Source organism: Hordeum vulgare, chromosome 1H (assembly GCF_904849725.1).
Source record: "Hordeum vulgare subsp. vulgare chromosome 1H, MorexV3_pseudomolecules_assembly, whole genome shotgun sequence".
NCBI lineage: Eukaryota > Viridiplantae > Streptophyta > Magnoliopsida > Poales > Poaceae > Hordeum > Hordeum vulgare.
In genome coordinates, this window is record NC_058518.1 from 481,881,866 (window position 1) to 481,897,822 (window position 15,957).

General features: G+C 46.5%; 1 protein-coding gene across 2 annotated transcripts; it reads left to right on the forward strand.

The window, feature by feature from the left end:
* The first annotated feature begins 9,509 nt into the window (after positions 1–9,509).
* LOC123447607 (single-stranded DNA-binding protein, mitochondrial-like) lies at positions 9,510–14,813 on the forward strand. 2 transcript variants are annotated; one of them, XM_045124226.1, is made up of 8 exons: positions 9,510–9,643; positions 11,460–11,535; positions 11,629–11,792; positions 11,886–12,094; positions 12,216–12,316; positions 12,574–12,633; positions 12,798–12,842; positions 14,483–14,813. In XM_045124226.1, exons 2-7 carry the CDS (start codon positions 11,466–11,468, stop codon positions 12,812–12,814), a joined length of 621 nt encoding a protein of 206 aa, XP_044980161.1. In that variant the 5' UTR covers positions 9,510–9,643; positions 11,460–11,465; the 3' UTR covers positions 12,815–12,842; positions 14,483–14,813. The 2 variants fall into 2 exon arrangements, with proteins under 2 accessions (XP_044980161.1, XP_044980153.1); XM_045124218.1 differs by lacking the exon at positions 9,510–9,643 and adding an exon at positions 9,720–10,065.
* Positions 14,814–15,957: the final 1,144 nt, after the last annotated feature.

Consider the following 15,957-nt stretch of genomic DNA (forward strand, 5'->3'; position numbering starts at 1 on the left):
AGGAACAACAACATCAAGCTCAAGTGAAAGGGCTAACTCAAAGGTATCGGTTCCTTTGAAGTTAGTGGTGCGGAGTGATGATCAGCGAATAAAAGTATACACTCAAGTATGGATCATCAGTACCCTTTTATGATTCTTGAGTCTTTAGGGATCCCGCACTATTAAGAGGGGATCACATGTTTTGTGATGAACTTGCTCAAACTAGATATCCACTGTTCTGCTCTTACCACATCTCCACTGCTCTGCTGTTATCAGAAAACATGACCAGTGCCTCGGACATCCTGCCTCCTCCGGACGTCCGAGCCCCGGACATCCGGCCTCCTCCAGACGTCCGAGGCCCGGACGTCCGACCAGCTTCGGAAATCCGGAACTATGCATGTCACGCCCAAGATGCGACCCTATCCTCAATTTGGCACGAAGGCCTCGTCAGGGATAGAAGCGCATCTCGTTGTGTCGCAAGAATGGATATCGTTACAAGTACATGTACTGAAAAGAAGAGATATATATAGAGTTGGCTTACACTCGCCACAAGCTACATCAGAGTCACATCAGTACATTACATATTCATCAAGAGTAAGAGCAGGGTCCGACTACGGACGAAAACAAACGACAAAAGAAGAACGACGTCCATCCTTGCTATCTCAGGCTGCCGGCCTGGAACCCATCCTAGATCGATGAAGAAGAAGAAGAAGAAGCAACTCCAAATGAACAATCAACGCGCTCGCGTGAAGTAACCTTTACCTGTACCTGCAACTGGTGTTGTAGTAATCTGTGAGCCACATGGGACTCAGCAATCTCATTTCCAAAGGTATCAAGACTAGCAAAGCTTAATGGGTGAGTCATGGTTAAGTGGTGAGGTTGCAGCAGCGGCTAAGCATATATTTGGTGGCTAATCTTACGAGTACAAGAATAAAGAGGGGGATGATCTACGCATACCGGACGTGAACTACTGATGATCAAATAAATGATCCTGAACACCTACCTACGTCAGACATAACCCCACCGTGTCCTCAAGCGGAGAAGGAACTCACGAAAGAGACAGTCACGGTTACGCACACAGTTGGCATATTTTAATTAAGTTAACTTCAAGTTATCTAGAACCAGTGTTAAACAAAGTTTCCACGTTGCCACATAACCGCGGGCACGGCTTTCCGAAAGATTTAACCCTGCAGGGGTGCTCCAACTAGTCCATCACAAATTACCACAAGCCGCATAGAAATCCTCAATCACGAAGCTCGCGATCTCGTCGGATTCCCGAGTGGAAAACCTCAACTCTGAGATTACCCAAAGCATCACCGGAATCCCGATGCACAAGATATCTCGTCAAAGGTAAAACTAATCCAGCAAGGCCGCCCGACGTGTCGACGATCCCGATAGGAGTCGCGTACCTCGTTCTCAGGACACAGCGGATGAGCTAGACGTCGGGATCGCTAAACCTCTGGGTGACCAGAGGGGCGCCGGACATCGCTCAGGTGGGGCCAACACTCATGAGGAGCACTGGCGCGGGGGTTGATTAAATTATCCTCGGGGTCCGGAAAGTCCCTATGCAATTTTATTAGGTGTTTAGGCAAATGTAGTACCAAAGTTGGGCCTTGCCAGACCAGCTTTAATCTAAAACGAATTATCAAGGGGGTCCCCATAACAACCCCGATCGTGTTAGGAGCGCTCATTTATGGAACATAACACCGGTAGCCGAAACTAAGGGGGCAAAGGTGGAACAAAACACCAGACTAGAAAAGGCCGAGCCTTCCACCTTTTACCAAGTATATAGGTGCATTAAATTAAATAGCGTTAATATGGTGATATGACAAGGGAACCATGCTTTCACATGGAAGCAATGCACCTGCAACTAGCAATGCTAACACAGGGTTAAGCAAGCGGTAACATAGCCAATCAGTGGTTTGCTAGGTTGAACAGGTTGAAGGTTATCATGGCATTGTTGAGAGGCTGATATTTAACATGTGGTAGGCAACGAGACATAAACGATAGAAGCGATAAAACTAGCATGGCAATGATAGTAATGGTATCTGGGGAAATGATCATCTTGCCTGAGATCCCGCTTGGAAGAAGAATGATTCTGAGAAGCAGACGAACCGACGTAGTCGAACGGGTCCTCACAATCCGACACGCTTGCGGAACTCTATCGAGACGGAGCAAACCGGAAACAAGCATCAACACAGATATTCACCACACGATGCACAACATGATGCATACCCTAATATGATGCATGATCAGTTCATCGATGCACGGGATGGCATGGCAATTCACCTCACGCAAACACTACACATTAAGTGAAGCTCGATATGCAACGGGTTACATATCGAAAAAACTCCATGATTAATTATTTAACTCACTCCCGATTATTTACACGGCGATATTAAATTGTTGTTATCATGGCAAGGGGTGAAGCGGTGATCCTACATGGCATCCTAGACGGTTTAACTCGCGGAACATAGAACGGAGCTACGGCACAAGAACATGCAACACAATATTATGCCATGAATGCGTCATGCATGCGAGTTCATAACACCACGACAAGAAGAGAAAGAAACATGTGTCGCCACGACGAGCGAGAGAGAACCATGGCGGCAAATCGGAAACGATGCCACGGCAACGTTCCTATCCCGATAACACAACGAGATATCATACCAACAAACTGGAAGCGCGTGTGGGAACGCTAAATAAAGATGGGATGATCCCGTATATCGGGTTCCCATGTGTCGAGGGCGCGACAAAATAGAGTCAACGTGCTACGGGCAACATGTACAGGCGCAAACATACGGTTCATCTCATACATCACAACATTATGGTACTCGACACGTCTCAACGTTATACCTTCGGAGCGTGCACATCGGAGCGTTTCGATTCGGAGAAGGAGACCAACGGTTGTCGTGGAAGTCGTGGTCGTCGTGGAAGTAGTCGTACATGCGCCGGTAGTTGAAGTAGTGGCACACGGTCTTCGGCGACGGTTACGGTCTTCACCTCAGTAGTCGAACACGGGTCTTCGGCGACGTCGAGGAAGACGAACTCGTTTCCGGGGGTCGTCGAGGGCATCGTGGTACTCGCTGATCTTGTCGGAGACTCACGGCAGGCGGGGATGGTGCACGCAGCGACGACATGTTACAACACAAGCAAATGCGAGCAGAGGTCACGGCTACAAGCTGCAGCAACTAATTTCTAGCAACTAGCATGCCTCAGCTAGCAACCTAGCAACAGTGTCTAGCATCAACGAGCATCTAATAGCAAGCAAAGCAAAGCAACAGCAAACAGCTCCAGCAGCCTAGCAAAACAAAGCAGAGCAGCAACTAATATCTAGCAGGAGCAACAGCTACCGCAGCAAGAGCAATAGCAACTAAGCATCGCCAGCAACAACATAAACAACAACAGCATGCATCGGCCAGGCTAGCTACAGCTAACAACAACAGCGAGCTACGGCACGCAGCGGCTACACAAGCAACTAGCAGGCGACAGCTACAGGCAACGCAAGCAGGCACAGCAGGTAACAGCGACAGCACAGCAACAGCGGCGGCAGCAACTTCAGCAGCAAGCAATGCGACAAAGCCAGCAGGCAGCAGCAGCATACAGCAACCGGCAAGCAACAGCAATAGCCTAGCAGCAGCAATAGCAAGTAGCAGCTAGCACAAGCGACAACAATCATCTACGGCAAGCACTAACAGGAGCTACAGCTCTCGGCAACAGGCAACAGCAAGCATGGCACGACAGCTAGCACAAGCGGTGACATCAGCAACAGCACCAAGCGGCAAGCGGTAGCAGCAGCAAACCGACACAACGACAACAGGCAGGGATGGCAACGCCAGCAGGCAACAACATTAGGTAGCAGCAAAACGCACAACAAGCAGCAAAGCAAGCTACAACAAAACAGCACCAGGACACAGCAGCGGACAACAACAGCGACGGGCTTCAGCAACAGTCTGTGGTCGGCAGCAGCGACAAGCCGCAGCAACATCAAGCATCGGCAGCAACTGGACGATGGCGGGCACGCGGGGATGGAAGGGATCGGCACCTGCAGGGGGGGCTTGGCACGGGGCTGGGCTCCGGCGTGCCGCGGTGACCTCCGGCGAGGCAGCGGACTGCGAAGGGTCGGCAGCTACATGGGGCCGGCTCCAGCGACGCTGGCCGTCGGGGAACTGACAGGGGCCCGCGGGGGGGGGGGGAGCGGCTTCGCGCCGGCGGCCATGGCCGGCAGGCACCGAGGCTGGGGCGCCTGAGGCGGCGGTGGCCGGCTCCGACGAGGGGCTGGGCTGAGATCGGGTTCAGGGGCGGCACCAGCGACGACGGGAGGCCGGCGGGCAGCGGCCCGTCGCCGGTATCTGGTCGGGGCTGGCCGGAGCGCGCGGAGGCGGTGAGCGGCGACGCGGCGAGGGGAACCTCCCTGGTGGCGAGCGAGGGGAGGCTACACGCGCGTGGGAATCGGGGAGGAAGACGACGCTGGGGAGACGAGGAGGGGTTCGGGCGAGCCTGCTCCTGTCACTAGGGCTAGCGGGGGCAGGCTGGGCCTTGGGCCGGCTCGGGCGAGGCTAGGCTTCTCTCTCACCCGAAGAAAAAATAACAAAAGCCGGTTTTAATAAGAAAAAAAAAATACCACAACCAAAAGGAAAGGAATTTTTTTAACTAAAACAAAAATACTTTTGGGCTCCTTAAAACATGCTCTAACTATAAAAAATAGATTGGCATTTGTTTTGAAGAATAAAAATAAAACCCTTTTGAAGAATTAAAAATTAAAACCCGTTTACAAAAGAATAAAAATCAAACCCCTTTGAAGAATTAAATAAACCTCTTTATTTAAAGAATAAAATAAAAGCCCTTTAAAAGAGAAAAGAAAAAGAGAGGGTTTTAAAATAACACACAAGGAGAAATAAAATAAAATAAAAACCAACGGTTGCCCCCACATTTAATAAAAGGAGTTTTGAAAGAAGGCGATTTTTAAAAGGGGTTAAAACGGAGATTTTACACAACCCCAAAACAAAATCAAGGAGAAGAGAGGAGGGGATTGGTTCGCGGTGCAACAGGGTTTGAGGTGGCTCTCACGCACCCACTCTCATCACTCCAACAAGACAACACCACTCACAAGGCACTGACACCCAACAACACGGAGCAACAAGCAACACCGACAAAACACAGATGACATGATGCCATGCATGATGCGACGATGCAAACTAAATGATGATGCAACCAATAAGACTAATCACACGCCGAAAACGGAAATAAAGGGGGAATCTTCTGGAACGTCGGCATCGGGTTGTCACAATGCACGAGAGAAACTTGAGCCATATAACTCGGACTTCCGGCTCCCTCCGGACGTCCGAGGGCCGGACGTCCGACCAGCTTCGGAAATCCGGAGCTTTGCACCAGAGAAACTTGAGCCATATAACTCGGACTTCCGGCTCCCTCCGGACGTCCGAGGGCCGGACGTCCGACCAGCTTCGGAAATCCGGAGCTTTGCACCAGAGAAACTTGAGCCATATAACTCGGACTTCCGGCTTCCTCCGGACGTCCGAGGGCCGGACGTCCGTCCCCTTTCGGAAATCCGGAATCTTGCACCAGAGAAGTTTGAGTCGAATAACTTGGACTTCCGGCCTTCTCCGGACGTCCGGTCCCTGTTCAACTCCAGAGTGGTTCCAGATATATTTACAGCCCTCGGACGTCCGACCCCTGTCGGACGTCCGACCCCTGTCGGACGTCCGACCCCTTGTGGACGCCCGGACATCCGTGAACTGCCGGATGTCCAACCCCTGTGTGACTTAAAGTGTCCCCAACGGCTGTTTTTCTCTCCCCACTATAAATACCCCCCTCCCACTTCGTGAGAGGGTGCCCTAACACAACCTTATCCTCATAAGTACACATTTCTACCTCACACACATTCGCTCACACCAAATCTTAGATTCCAAGAGCATTTGTGAGCCCCTTTGAGAGTTGTTCCAATCAAAAGATAGATCGTCTCCCTCTCCTTCTCTCAACCCAAGCTATTTGAGATTTGAGCAAGTTTTGAGCATTCCCCGTGATCTTGTTACTCTTGGAGGTTGGAGACTCCTAGGCGGTAGGAGTTCTTCGGAGAGGAATCAATCCGTGTGATTACCCCCGGAAAAGTTTGTGAGGGTTTGGAAGCCACCTCAAAGGCTTACCACTAGTGGTTGAGAAACGCCTTCGTGGTGTTATCTCAAAGGGAGAATAGGGCGAGCCTTCGTGGCGTTGGTGTGCCTTCGTGGTAACATCCACCTCTCCAACGGTGACTAGCTTCCCTCCAAGGAAGTGAACATCGGGATACATCTTCGTCTCAGTGACCTTGGTTATCCTTAACCCTAACTCCTTACTTGTGGTTTACTTGTGTTACTTGACCATACATACATTGCATATTGGTTGTGCTCATTATATTGTGTTGGCCATTTCTTGTACAATATTAATCATTCAAGCATACCCTCTATATCGACACGTTCACACTTGCAGCTTTTGATATATCGTGTGCTATAGTGTGATCTAGTATCTTGTGTCGTTCACCTACTTGCCGTGTGATATAGCTCAAGTAAGTTTGTGTAACTTACTTGTGCTTGTTAGTAACTGTATTGTGTCCATCTTGGTAGATCGTGTTGTTGTTACACGTTGCAGTGCCTAGTGCATTTAGGATTTGTGCTTGACAAGTACCCTCTTAGTTTATTTCCGCATTAGGTTAAGCCAAATCCGAAGAAGTTTTTAAATAGCCTATTCACCCCCCTCTAGGCGTCATCGAGGTCTTTTCAGAGATGTTATCACACAACTACATAAAAACATATTCGTACTTAGATATGTATGACCAAGGCAATTTTTACCGCAAATAACTCCAAGAAGCAGAATCCATGCAAGGAAGCAGAAGGTGACACATACAAGCTAACCTCCTCCTTACACAACTCGTTAGGAACTAGAGGCATTTAGCAACATGCTTGTCTGCAGTACTTCAAATCAAGCCTAGCTAGAGAAGATGTTGAAAAAATGTCTCTGATTAGTTTTTTGTAGGCCCAGTTTGCAGTTTTACTTTCTACATTCCTTCAAGCTATGCTGGTTTTTAGTCCTTCAGCTCTTCCAATTGTAGATACATTAACTTTATCATCCTTAAAAATGTGAAATATATCAATGAAGTGCCTACTCCAGTACTGACTAATTGGAAAATTAGATAGATAAATTAGGGCTAGAGAGTTATGCTCTAATTCCTTATGTGATTCGTAGGTGATATTGCTTTTTTAAGGCACCCCACACAAGAGAATTCTTCAAAACATTTTGTTAGCTTTTGCGGTTTGGCCATGGAAATAGACATGTGTTGCTTTATTATGTGGACCAGTTATGTGTTACACCTTAAATAAGAATCTTAGAGAAAATTGTTATGCTCGCAACAATTTAGCATTCTAGGTTTAGGATTATCTTAGGTTGCCGATAGCTATACTGGAAATGTGCAGTTAGAGATGCTACATAAGAACTATGTCAGCACTTATGTTTTACAAATTAGGATCACAAGAGTGAAACTGAAGAAGTGAAGATGGAAGTCTCTGTTTCTGTGAAGTCACTGCTTTGTACTTGTTTTGCTTCCTTGTACTCAAGTGCCTTGATACAAGATAGTTAGTATTTTTGGTTTTACCTCATTCCTTATTACTTACACACAAAAGTACTTCGGGTTAATGTTGTCTGGATTGTCCTTCAGGTGTTTGTTGGAGCTTCTTAGCTACAGGTGCCATGGAAGGAATAAACAAGATCACGGCGGACTCTCTTCTCAGCCTTTCTGAACAGGAACTAATCTATTGTGACAGATCCTACAATACTGGTTATGGCGAGTAGGCTCGTGAACTACTCCTATAAGTTTGTGATTAAAAATGATGGGATTGACACAAAGGATGACTACCCGTTTAGTGAATCAAATGGAACATGCAACAAAAACAAAGTAAGATGGAGGTGTAGTCATGTAGAACAAAAACAAAAGCTACCTTGAGCATGTTTAGGCACATGATCTTTCGTATTCATGCAATTTGTCTGTTTGTTTTGCAGCTGAAAAAACATGTGGTAACGATTGATGGCTACTTAAGCTGCGTCTTGACGGTGTACATTAGGGATGCCTGCACCAATTATAACGCCTTCAATGATGCCAGGGCGTGGGCATCCTGGTGGCCAAGTTCAAGGACACCAGCGTGTCTTACTCACTCCAGATCCAAGCAGTGATTTTCCACTGATGGCTACTAAGACCCCGTTCGGTTCCACTCCACTTCCGGAGCTGTGGAGCTGGGTGTGAACCGCTCCATTGAAATGAGTGATGCCCTGCCCCGTTCCAGGAGCGGAGTCGAGGGAGCGGAGAGAAACCGAACGGTTTCTAAATCTATGATTTTGGACGCTGTCATCCATTGCTTTTGAACCACTATCATCTACATGACCGCATATATAACCTATGAGAATCCATACATTGACTGTTGCCTTTGCAACTCTCTCTTATTGTTTCAGTTATGAACTTGCATGTATCCGTACATTATATCACTATACTTTAAGTCTGACAGAATACATCATGCAGTATAGACAAGAAAGTGAAAGTGACGCCACCTACCTGGCACCATAGAGCTTTTGCTCTGGAGGCGCACCAGGGTGCGCCCCAACCACTAGTAAGATGATATATACATGACATGGATTTGGTGAACATGGTTCCACATGCACCCTTTATGAGTAGTAAATTCGAAAAAATGCTAGAAAAATAGAAAAAAGTCTAAATTTATTTTTGTAATATACATAGTCAACTTATATACTCGAGTATGAAGTTTCACGAAGAAATCACATTCGTGGTAATCCCAGCGAAAAAAGACAAAACCGAAGCTATATTAAAAAAATTGTTTGATGAATACTTCCTCCGTTCCAAAATTCTTGTCTTAACTTTGTTTAGAAATGGATGTATCTAAATACTAAAACTTGACTAGATACATATATATATAAACAAATATAAGACAAGAATTTTGAGACGGAGGGAGTAATATGATAACAATCATATTTTCTTCACTAACAATACTACGAGTGTCAATACATCACGAAACTTCACACGTGAGTAGAATGACCGACTAAGTTTCATACTACGAAATTTCAAAACTTTTTAAAATTTTATAATATTTTTTATGAATTTACTATTTGCGTGGGCGCGCGTTTTAACCCATGTCCACCTTTGTATTTTCGGATACATATACAACACATGTCGTATTTTTGGATACATATACAACACACGTCGTATTTTCGGATACATATACAACACATGCCACACAAGGTTTGAGAGAAGAGAACGATTGGAGATTGTGAGATGCGACGGGCTGTTCATTGAGCCATTTGGACGTGCTTGATCGCTTACATTTATTGTATAATCAATCAGGACTTCAAGAGGAGAAACTCCCGTGTCCGCTCCACGGTTGGATTATTAATCGGACGGTGGATGGGAAAGAGAAACCCCCTCCCCCCCGCTTCCCCAGCCTCCGTAAACCATCCGCCGCTCCCTCCTTCCTCTCTCTCTAGTCAGGCTGCTCGGTTCGGCTCGGCGGCTCGGCTCGGCTCTGCTCCGGGCTCCGGCCGCTTTCTTCGTCGTTGCAGCCGCTCCGGCCGCTGCTCTTGCCCCGCCACCGCCCCCCTCCGTCTCCGGGTAAACCGATCCCCTGTTCCTCCCCGCCGCCCCTCTCTCTCCTCATGGGAACAGCGCGCCATGCACGCGAGCTGTTTGTTGGAATGTCTCAGCGCTCGCCGGTGCGTTTCTGTCGCCTGCGTGATATGGCAGTGGAGTTCACTGAGGTTCCTGGCCCAGCCCCCCACCACCTTCTCCTGAGTCCCGAGCGAGCGAGCGAGAGGCACAGAGCGCAGTCACCCTGCAGCGGAGAGCGAGCGCCAACGGGGCAGCGACCTCATCCCCATCCCGCTCGACTGCCGCCGGCCGCCGGCCGCTCCCACCAGGGTGCGCCTCCTCTCCGCTCCCCTTCCAAGGAGCGCTGCAGGCCGCTCTGTTGGATCTCCTTCCACGAGCAAGCACGCGCCGACCCGGGTGGCCGCTGCTCCCGAGGAGCTGGACTGGTACCGCCTCCTTCCCCCCATCCTTGATGGCCTGATGCCCTGATCCATCGGCCACTCCCTCCCATGAATCCACGATTCAGATTTTTGAGATTGGACACATTGCAGATTGCAGAATCCCTCAAAACAGTTCATCTTCAGTGGCTAAGAACAGAGCAGATTTTGGCATTGTGTAGTGGCAGCAGTGGTCAGTGCAGTTTTGGGCTTTTCGCATTAGGTAGTCAAGTGGTCAGCGGCTCAGTGCAATCTTGACATCGTGAAATACTTCATCTGTAGACTCTAGTGGCTAAGAACAGTGCTAAGAAGTAAGAACGATATCGCCTATAGCGAGCAGTCGGTGTTATTTTGGCACTGTTTAGTCAAGTAGTCCAATTTGGCATTGCTTGCCGAATGATATTTTTTCAAAAAATGTGAACTAAATTGTCGAGAGATTTGAATTGAGCTACTAATGTTATTCTTTTGTTATATTTTGTATGACACTTGGATTATGTAGCAATTTTTCTTTTAGAGCGTGCACACCCTTCATTTTGTTCCTGGGTCCACCACTGTACCTGGGCATTTGTGTTTAGGCTTATGTGATTATGTCGGACACCGTCCCTGAGTGTGTGCCTAAGAGAGACAATTCAACCCGTTGCACTAGTTCTCTAGGCTTTTGGAAACTTGACTCGTTTACACATTGCCAGTCTACATAACTGAATAATAAACAAGCTCGTACGTCGTGGCATGTCATTGAAAAAAAATAACAACGCTCTGATATTACTATTATTACTGTTGATATTGTCAACCCCGTTGCTCATGCCATCCGTTGTTAGTTCCCATTTCAGGTGATAAAGAACAAGCCTCTTAGAAAAGAAAATGCAAAACCTTGTTTAGAATGTGTCTTTTGGCCATTGTACTTTGTGTTTTTGCTCTGTCTCTTATACTCCCTCCGTTCCTAAATATAAGTCTTTTAAGAGATTCCACTACGAATTACATATGGAGCAAAATGAATGAATCTACACTCTGAATTATGTCTATACACATCTGTATGTAGTATTTAGTTGAATCTCTAAAAAGACTTATATTTAGGAACGGATGGAGTATTTATGTATGCATTTAGTTACTCACAAGACCATTAAATATGTGTTCCTTACAATTGTCTCATGTTAGCTATGAAGATACTCAGCTGTTTTCCTAATGCATATTCTCAGTCATATCGTATTTTGCTAGAAAAATATTACACTGGACACGTAAAAGGCTCAAGATCAAGAGAATTGATCTGCTAGAGCAAAGTGTTGAAGGGGAACGATTGCTCTGGTGTTTTCTTTGCTTTAAGTTCAAGGGGGAAATAAGGGTATTTTCCAGTGATTTTGTTTGTGGTTATACCATTTAAACGTTCTTTTTTTCTCTGCATGTAGATTACCATGGGTTCTGTTGGTACTGGATTGCTGAAGGGCTTGAGGAGAGTCTTAGAGCAGCAAAGAAAATCAGTTGGTGGGTTATTTTCCATTCTTATTCATTATGATTGGTGATAAGCACAGTCATACTGAGGAGTAAGGGGAAAGCTTCATTATTGGCTCTTTGTAGACTTATGCAGAACATCACGAGCTTGGAGTTCTACAGTTTCTTTCTCTGACATTGATGAGAAGGATGACATGGGTGATGATGGCGATTTGAAAGATTCAAGGAGAGAGTTAGAACCCCAAAGTGTGGACCCCAAGAAGGGCTGGGGATTCCGTGGCGTTCATAGGGTATTTAAATATTACGTGATACAGTTTACTGCTTGGTTCCATGGACTCCAGGAGCTTAATCTGACACTTACTGGTATGCTTTGTTCTTGCTAGGCTATAATATGTGGTAAAGTTGGACAAGCGCCTGTGCAGAAAATTTTACGTAATGGGCGGACGGTAACTATATTCACTATTGGAACTGGTGGCATGTTTGACCAGAGGGTCATTGGGTCTGCGGATACACCAAAGCCGGCTCAGTGGCATCGCATAGCTGTTCATAGCGAGCATCTAGGTGCTTATGCTGTTCAGAAGTTGGTGAAAAAGTATGTGATTCAAATACAGAGATTTCATCTTTTCTCTCCATATAAATATAGCATGTTCTAGTGCTGACTTGGATTTTATCTTCATCTGGTGCATGTTATCTTAATTCTTGCCTTATTTCAGCTCTGCGGTATATATTGAGGGTGATATCGAAACCAGGATCTACAATGATGGAATTGATGGTCAAGTCAGGAATATACCGGAGATCTGTATTCGGGGTGATGGTATGCTGATCAACAATTGACTTTACAAATTAATGCAGTTTTTTGTCGTAATATTTGAGGAGTAATTCTGTCATTATATATTTCATAGGTAACTCAGTGATTCTTGTACTTTTTGCTAACATTCCTTTTACTTTATACCCAACAGAACACAGCCATGCTCTCTGCTTTCTTTGATTATACTTTTGTTTTGTGCTTGGTTACAATATGCATCCTCGTCGTGCAAAAGCTAATCTTCTGAGTAATTGTTTTGTGTACAGGTAAGATTCGTCTGGTTAAATCTGGGGAGAGTGCTGCTAACATATCACTAGATGAGCTGAGTAAGTTTGATGACTGTCTTAAGGTTTTGATTTACAAGAATGTTGCTTTTATTTATGTTTGTCGAGAATTATCTGTTAGTCCACGGTCTTCACAAAGTTTGGCATACTGATGTATGCTTCTATCTTACTATACAAACCATGGTAACACTAACCTTTGGACGCAGGAGACGGATTGTTCTAGTTAAAGCTATCGATGTCAGCACAAGCAGGTCAGGACTAGATATCTTGCTTGAGGCCTGTTTTCGTTGTTCTTTTTTTGTTAGTTCTAGTAGTATTAGGTTTTGACTGTTGAGTCGTATCTACATGTTGTCCTAAGTCATTTTCCCTTTTATTCATGTTTTAATCTGTTTGTACATGTTCATGGCAGTAGACAGTTTTCTCTGGAATGCTCTAGGTATATATGAAGAGTAGCACAAGCTAGGTCAAGTTTTGTTCCAAATTTTCTGGCTGATATGGTAACAAAGGAACACATCGAACAGAAATTGCAGAGCTGAACGCGCAAAGCAACTGTTCACTCTACATTATCATTATGAGTTAGTTTTTCACTATCTATCAACTGCATCAATCGAGAATGATAACTAGGCCATATTTTAAAATCGAAGGCAAAGAAGTGTAGATGAAGTTATATTCTCCTCATGAAAAATAATATGAAGGCAGGAAACCAGTTTCATATATCTCCAGTTAATGAAGCTTTTGCATACATTCAGAAACATAATGATATTGAAACTTCATATCATAAGATTGAATCATATTTACAATTGACATGTTACCTAGGAATATCAAACTTAAATTACTACAAACATAACTCTTCAGTAGATTGGCAGACTCACATCAGTAATGTCCAAAGATGACTGAGAGCATGATTGGGATGTTCCTTACTTCATAAAGCTTCTCACCTAGTTAGAGTGAGCATGACTTTGCTGATGTTGAAGATCTCCCCTTATCTCTTGAGCTCCTTCTGAGCATCTCCCTCATGCCATCGGCGACTCTTACAGCTGGGCTTGACAGTACCATCCTGCAGAATGCCATATGTGCTTTGATAGCCTCTTGGACGCCATCCTGGCCTCTTCCCTCTCTATTGAGTTCATCCCCTACGGCCTCTGAGCATAAGCCACAGAGCCATTCCCCTCCGAAGTTGGCCTTCACGCTCTTTATGTACTCCTGGGTGCACTCCTCTTTGAAGTCGCAGCATGCACACCTCATTGGCTCAGTGTCCATCTCCAGTGTTGTTGGAGACGGTATGTGAAAAATAGGAGGAGCGTAGCAGCAGAGCTGGAGAAAGAGGGAGGGAGTGGACGAACAGAAGGGAGTGATAAGGGGACCTCGGGTCTAGGTTGCTAGCCTACTTGTATGGAAAATTTTGAAGGGCTTGTTTTTTCCTTTGGCTTGTCTCGCTTAGCTTGATCGATTATTGAAATTCTGGGATTTGCCCTGGCCCATAGCATCCTCAGCAGTGCACTGGGCTGTGAGAACATACGTGATTTGCATTGATTGCTGACCCTTTACTAGGTAAAATTGACGGTGTGGGGAAACCTTAGTTCACATGGCTGCAGCTGTGTTGAAGGTACAGGTGGGAGAAGATGTTGTTGGTCTTATTAGCTAATAGCTATGATCGTATTACAGTAACCCAGCTGGTGCAGTCCATGGCTGCCCCCTTGTACTTCTATTGTTTCCGTGCTACAAGTTTTTTTTTTTTTTGCATAATACAGCATCTTTGTATGTTTTTTATGGCCAGTGTCGTACTTCCCTATGCGCTCATGTGGACCAAAAATAGCGTTGCTTACGTCCATCGCGGAAATTTTTATACTCTCCTCAAACTCCATTGCAACCTTATGCTTTTACTGCGCAGGTCATAACTCGTAACTAGCGGCGGGTTAAGTCGAGAATAAGGCGCTGCTTTGTTGAAGCCTTGAAGCATGACATGGATATTTGTTGCTCCTTTCGTCCCATAATAAACACCTTATATTATGGGGCGCACCTTATATTATGGGGCGGAGGGAATACATCTCAATCTTGGCAGAAGCAGTTAAATTTACCAGTGGATGCATGTAAGCCTTCCCGGAACCCGCTCGTGTGTTTTACCATGTTGCGGATGCTGATGGACGAACTGTTTTACGACGGTTGACGATGACATGATGTGCTGAATGATTGTTCAAGATAAGGCATGGTAGAACAGCGTATGGCGCGGCACAGAAGGCCCTGAGAGTCATGCACCATCGTTTTTCTTTTCTTCTGTGCGTGTGTGGTCGGGGTGGGGGCACTGTTGTTCTCTTGTGAGACATCTGGTGTTGGAATGGTCACAAAATTGCTGACCGTGGCTGCCTGACGTTAGTAGTGTATAGGCCGTGGCGACTCGGGTGACTCCGCAGCGCACCGCAGTTGACGGTGACCGCCTTGCGAGATTTGCCTAAAACCGTCGGTAAAAATGGATGGATGCCAGAAACATGGCACGCCCGTGAGATTTGGCTCTAGTTTGGGTAGCGCGCAGATGCCTTGCATGATTAGATCTCAGGGGGCGCACAAGTGGGTACTACGTAGGGTCTGGGCGGAGCAGAATGGCACGAACGGAGGAACAGCGATCGCCTGTGTGACCGCGAGGACAAATGTCCGGCTGAGTCAGCTGTTGGGCAAGTACTTGGTGCGCACGGATCATGGACCTACGATGAAGCCGATCCAGACCCGGTATTTTGCCCGTTTGGATCGGTCCGGCAACATTCATGTTCGCTTTTGTAATTGGATCGACGCTTGCATCCAACGCGGTCAGTGATCCATTTTTAAACAACGTAAAAAATAATTAAATAAATAATTTAAAAATATAGGAACCATTGATTAAACATTTAGGCCATAATCCACATTGCAATAAATAAACTAAAAACGAGGAGGCACACTGTCCTAAGTGTTTTTGTCATTGTCGGGACTGGTGAGGTCGACGAGAGTCGGCGTCGGGCCAGCCCAGAGGAAGGCCGTCTGCCAGGTGGCGGGTGAAGTCGTCCGTCGATGGTTGCATCGACGCTCGCTAGGCAGCACATCCCTCCTCCTCAGCTTCGACCTCGCGTTCCATTAGCTCGATCCTTCAGGCCTCTGTGTCCTCCTCCGACACCCGTTGCTGCTGCCAGTGCTTCAGGTAGACCGCCTCCTGCTCCAACGTCGCACCCAACTAGATGGGTGGCGTGCTAGCCCACTCACGCACCACCCTGTCCCAGGCGTACATCTCGGGCCTGAGTACCGGCGACCCTGGCTCGACGGGGCCAGCGGCGGCACGATGCAGCCGCCGATAGCGGATAGTGCAATGGCCTCCGCCGGCTACTTTTGGTAGGCCTCCTC

What these genes read in the sequence shown, in the direction of transcription:
- LOC123447607 (XM_045124218.1), top strand. Translation starts at nt 9,727, where the DNA reads ATGTCTCAGCGCTCGCCGGTGCGTTTCTGTCGCCTGCGTGATATGGCA. An exon ending in GCTCCCGAGGAGCTGGACTG is followed by an intron (nt 10,066 to 11,459) that starts GTACCGCCTCCT and finishes CTCTGCATGTAG; the next exon opens with ATTACCATGGGTTCTGTTGG. An exon ending in GATTCCGTGGCGTTCATAGG is followed by an intron (nt 11,793 to 11,885) that starts GTATTTAAATAT and finishes TGTTCTTGCTAG; the next exon opens with GCTATAATATGTGGTAAAGT.